Source organism: Xenopus laevis, chromosome 2L (assembly GCF_017654675.1).
Source record: "Xenopus laevis strain J_2021 chromosome 2L, Xenopus_laevis_v10.1, whole genome shotgun sequence".
Taxonomy (NCBI): domain Eukaryota; kingdom Metazoa; phylum Chordata; class Amphibia; order Anura; family Pipidae; genus Xenopus; species Xenopus laevis.
Window position 1 is genome coordinate 130,761,480 of NC_054373.1, and position 6,000 is coordinate 130,767,479.

At 38.4% G+C, this 6,000-nt stretch overlaps 1 protein-coding gene across 4 annotated transcripts in view; it reads right to left on the minus strand.

Annotated features, from left to right (window-relative positions):
- Window positions 1–5,301, minus strand: part of ndfip2.L (Nedd4 family interacting protein 2 L homeolog) — a 29,577-nt gene extending 24,276 nt beyond the window's left edge. The window contains exon 1 of one of the 4 annotated variants that reach the window (XM_018245167.2): window positions 4,825–5,301. In XM_018245167.2, coding sequence (XP_018100656.1) covers window positions 4,825–4,866 — 42 coding nt within the window. In that variant the 5' untranslated portion in view covers window positions 4,867–5,301. 4 annotated transcript variants of the gene reach the window in all.
- Window positions 5,302–6,000: the final 699 nt, after the last annotated feature.

Genomic DNA, 6,000 nt, shown 5'->3' on the forward strand with positions numbered 1-6,000 from the left:
ATATGAATAGAAGAGGACCTGAATAGAAAGAGGAGTAATTTAAAGTAGCAATAACAATAAATGTATAGCTTTACAAATCATTCCTTTTTAGAGATGGGGTCAGTGACCCCAATTTGAAAGCTGAGAAGAATAAAAAGATATCCAAAAGAAAAAGGCTAATAACTAAAAAAAACTATAAAAAATAAACAATGAAGACCAATTGAAAAGTGACTTAGTATTGGACATTCTACAACATACTAAAAGTTAATTTAAAGGTGAACCACCCCTTTAAGCTGTCCATACATTATAAGATCTGATCAAACAAGTGGATCTTTCATTTATATGCCCATCTTGAGGTGGGAAATATTGGACTGATCGATTCGTAATTTCTGTATTGCCCTCAGTTGGATATAGGACTGCATTAACGTGCCGAAGCACACCTCGACCCAACAGGAAAATCATATCTGCCCAATCAATATCTGCCCGATTTTAAGCCACATATTGGTTGTGTGGGCCCATTGAAACTGCTAAATCGCTCTGAAGCTAGCAAATTGTCAGCTTAAATCTGCCTGTGTATGGTCACTATTAGTTATATAAATACGTTTTGCACTATTTTGATTGCTGTTGTTTTACCCTGACAACAGTGGAGGTCAAAATGCACAGTGCATCATCAGTCTAAATGTACAGAGAACCATACAACGTGAAAACAAATTCATGTTCTCCAAAAGTTACTCACAACTAATTGTCCAAATGCCAATGTTATTTATTAGGAAGTGGTTATGATGTGACAAGGGATAATACAATTTTAATCATGCAGTGACTTAAGCATGTCTGAAACATTCTAAATGCTTATCAAGTTATTATGCAAGACTGAGTTTATGATGAGCCATGCAAGAGTCTGCTGCAATCCACTGATATATGATAATGAAGCAATTTAAAAGTACTATACATTTTTATTTACAACCAAGAACTGTGTGTGTAATGTCTCCTTAATTACATTGGTGTGGATAATATTACAGCTGCCCTTTGTACTTGCATAGGAGGAAATATTTCTAATGTTTTCCTTCCACACTACTTCCTTCCAGTTCAAAAATGCCCTAAGACCACTCATAGCAGTTTGTCTGTGACGCTTAATAGATTCTATACTATTTATATACTATAGTGTGTTGCCCTGTTTTTATTAAAACCATGGTCTACTTTTCCACTTTTCTTGTACATACCGATTTTTTACCTGCTCATAAAATTCATTAGACCAGAGGTCCTAGTGTAGCCCTCCTTAAAAATGGACTGCACTACAATGCACATGTACGAGACCTATCAGTCTAACCAGAATAGAATGGAACCACAGGTTCAAAGTGTTTTATCAAGCAAGCTGTGGGCCAGTCAGATCACATCACTGTGGCCATCTACATGACAGTTTAAAGGATAAGTCAACTCCAAAAATAATGTTTTGCCGAGTAAAAGAAAACACAACTTTAAGCAACTTCCCCATATAAATTTGTTACAAATTGTCCATGGTTTTCAAGTTATTTGTATATGTATTGCAAGCAATGTTTCTCCTGTCCCTACCTATTCTCTGCCCTGGTGGCTCAGACTGTTGATACAATGTAAGAAAAGGCAGCTCACTGTTGCAACATTGTATCAACAGTTAGATTAACCAGGGCAGAGAATAGGCAGGGACAGGGAAACATTGCTTTCAATAGCAATACATATACAAATAACTTAAAAACCATGAAAAATTTGTAATGAATGTATATGGGATGTATAAGTTGCTTAGAATTGTGTTTTCTTTTATAAGGAAAAAAAAATATATATATTTTTCGGTTGACATACCGAAAATTAAAAGTGTGACCAGTTTAAAGCCCTAGTAACTGTCAGTTAATGCATTTACACATAATTTAAGGGTTTCTTCTTTAATAAAGTAAATAAACTCTCGCTTGAAATACTCTCCTTCACGTAACATTGTGTTTTATCTTATCATAGCTGCCTTTTATTCTTCTGAATTCAAAAGAAAATAAGTATTTTTCTTCTTGACATTTACAGCAAGTAGCACGCTTTCACCTTGCAAGCCAGGAAACCAACTGTGGTTACACATGAAATTGCCGTTTTGTAAGCTCTGTATTTCAAGATAATTAGGTCTAGGAAATATTTACTCACAAGGGGACTTCCTAATTGAACAAGTTTTGCAACTTTCTCTAGCCATAACGATGACAATATAAAATAAATACAAAGCCAACCATAAAAAGCAGGCACTCTATATCAAGTTGAAAAAAAAGGCAATGCCAAACACACACTAGGCCTTAAAAGTGAGCATTGCTGAATGCAGGAAATATTAGCTATCAATATTTAAATCTATTATTCATTTATTTATAAAGCACTGACGTGTTAATATAATGACTGTTCAGTTATTACACGTAATGACTGATCTGTTTATTCAGATCAGTCCATGCCCCAGCACAGATTACATTCAAAATTTCTTAATTCATTCACACACTAGAAAATCAACAATAGGACTATTTTAATAACAGTAGTCAAGCATACACTGGGGCAAGAACTCAAGCAAGCAATTAGTGATTAACGTTGTTCAACCAGTTAAGAAAAAAACAACCAAATTAATATTTAATTGGTTGCCGTTAATTCTTTCAATGAGGCAACAATTCCCCTATTACCTGAAGGGTTTACATAATAGGATCACAGAGTAGGATTAGGTTTATGCCTTTTACGCTAATGTCATGCTAAGTGGTTTCTCGGACAGTAGAGAAATCACAAGTGCCTCCTGTCTTGGGTTTAATGGAGCCATCACTGGTACAGCTGCTCTTTTGCCCTAAATGCACATTGGAGAGTTTTCAGGTCGAAAAAATAAAACTGCTTGATCAGCATAAAAACAGTTATTAGTAAACTTAATGACAGGTGTTGTGGGCCTGGTGTTGCTCTGCCTAGTGCCTTAGGTTAAATTAGCACACAGACCAAACTGTCAGCTATTGTATGATATGGCAATCCACACTGGCAGTCAAATAGCACCGATTCATTCATTCAGCTGGCTTGAATGGTAGTAGGAAGGAATTGCAGGACTTCTTACTCTCATACATGTGCCAAGAAGAACAGCAGATAAACATATCGTAGAAAGGTAATTTTATCTGCCAAAGTGCCCATACATGCAACAGAGCTGGGTGTTAGGGTCAAAATGCCCACAAATGCCCCGCAACTTCTGAAGATGTGTAGCCAAATACAAACATTTGTATTTGACTAGTTTTTGAATACTCAGGATATCCAGAGCTTTCAGTCTACTTTTATGGTGATCATCCAGCAATGGCTATATCAATCAATGTTATAAGGCCAGTTCAATTTAACATGTGGTTATTAGTACCAATATCCATTTCCATGTAACCATTTATGCTAAAAAGTTGTTACCAACTGTCGGCTTGTGAACTTGGTAGAATCAGCTCCGTTATTCTTATATTCAAAGAAGATTTCCTAGTGCAAGTACAATTAATTAATGGCCACCGTCCATTCACATATTATAGAATACTTCAAGTACAGCACCGGTTTAAGTTTAAAGTAAAAGGCCTTTATTCAAACACATAGCAATGATCTGGATAACGACTATGTTTCAGGCCTTGTTTGACTTTCTTTTTTTTTTTTACAGCCAACTGTCAGCTATAATACATTCAGTGGAAACTTTAGAAAACAAGTAGAGTATATGTCCAACGTAACATTTCCTTTATCCATTGAAAAATGATAAAACAGAAGTACAGTAGTCCTTTAACTAACCAGTTATGTAATATTTAACATAAAAACCCACCTAAGAAATGTTAGAAATCAACAGGAGATGTCTGACTTAATATTAGTAGCAGATACCTCCCTGATGTACCCACAAGTTACTAGCACCATTAATGGAAAAAAATAATGACTATGATCTTCTATTTTATCAAGCCTTACACGGTTCTACATATGTATAAGAAAAAAAAATTCAGATTTTCCTCGGCCACAGAAACATTTGTCCTTCGATTTTTTTTGATTTTTTTTTTTAAATATACTACTACTACTACTACTACTACTACTACTTGGACATCTTTATAGCATTACAGACTGCAGGTATTTTAGCTTCTGTGGACAAATGCAACTTACAAACACAGCTGGAAGGCTACTTAATGTGTGCAGTTAACCAATGTGTTGACAGTCAAGTTACAGCTCTCACTGTCATTTGCTGGTGTGACTGCCAGGAACTGCTAAGCATGATGTTTACCAATGCAGACATTTAGCTGGAGGGGGAGATGGAGCTGGCTTGCAAAATGTGAACCTCCAAAGATTTTTTTTAATCAGAATAACCATAAATCTAACCCTTACGACCTCCTGGCTGCCAGGGCATGCTGAAGAACAAAGGGGAACTGGAGCAGCAGGTTTGAATTACTTTTAACACCTATGCATTGTAACAATTTACAAACAGGTCTGTGGCTGCCTATACAGTCTATTGTTTTCACTGCACTACAGGTAGGCAGATTAGGAGCAGGGCTGGAGATAGAGTTCAAGGGCCCAATTCAAGTAATGTAACTCAAAAGTGTACAAGATGCAACATGGCAGCTGTTGTTGAACTACACCCGTGATGCATCAGCCCTGGGCTTTGATTGGGAAGCTGGGATTCGCTAGTCAATAAAAGATGGAGGTGTTGCATGTTGGATATCCCTGATGAATACAGAAGGACCTGTCACATATTTAAACATGCCGAACAGACTGCTCAGTGTTACAGCAGCGACATGACATACTGCATATTCCACTCACATCCCCACCAACATTGCCCCTCCGCCTGGGGTACAGCAAATAGCCGCCGCCACCGCCGGTTCTTACCACTTGATATCGATTGGCTGCTTGTAGGTATTGATGCTCCATGGCCAGGGTCCAATGGGTCTTCAGACACGTCTTCCCCGGCCTGGCTGGGTGTACCTATACGGGAGTCCCCTTTTCTCTCTTTCTCTATTCTCAGCTTGAGGTGACTCACAGCAAGACTGAATCCGTAGTGTCCTGTCGTCCCACTTATGCTTCTTATTATCTCGCGCAGTGATATATAGCCGTCTCACTGTGTTCACCACTAGTAAATATTCCCCGTACCCAATGTTCACCTTTTTCTCTGCCCTATGAGTATTTCCCCAACGCCTCTGTAGCCTCCAGCAAGCGCCGCCCATTCGCTAGGTCAACCTACTCAGCGCATACCCCTCCCATTCCACCTCGAGAACACGCATCCGACGAGCAGTGCCCTACTTTTAATGAGGCGGGGTTTGCTGCGTTCAGGTTGCCTTCCGTTGCCATGGATTATGGGGAATGGATGCTGCTTCCTGCTTGTGCCTTCCAGTTTCGGGCGTGATGACGTCAGCGCGCACAAAAAAAATCGAATAGCAATTAAGCGGAGTCAGAAACGTAAAAACGTAGAGAAGGTTTATTACCTTCGGGTTAACTTTTAGGATGTTATAGAATTGCCTATTTTTTGTAACTTTTCAATTGGTCTTCATTTTTTTTTAATTTGGTATAGTTTTTTAATTATTTACCTTCTTCTTCTGGCTCTTTCTATTGGGGGTAATTGATCCCAGCAGCCAAAAAGCTGCTCTGTGGGGCAACAATTTTATTGTGATTTTTATTACTTATCTTACAATTCAGGCTCTCCGCTATACCTAATACTGTCTCTCTTTCAAACCACTGTCTGGTTGCTAGGTTAAATTGGACCCTAGCAACCAAATAGCTGCTGACATTCCAAACAGGAGAGTTGCTGAACGCAAACTGGAAATAATAAAAACTGAAGACCACTTGCAAATATACTAAAATCTCATTTAAAGGTGACCAACCCCTTTAAATGACCTTAATAGTCACACCTCATATGGTGGAAGGCAGATTCTTAGACCGCACCACTTTTTGTTTCAAGGGGGGGTTGAGGCTTTATGGCTGTAGCATTGGCCTTTTAGGCTGGGGGAAATTGTAGAACAGGTATGGGACCTGTTATCCGGAATGCTCTGAACCTGGAGTTTTTTCCGG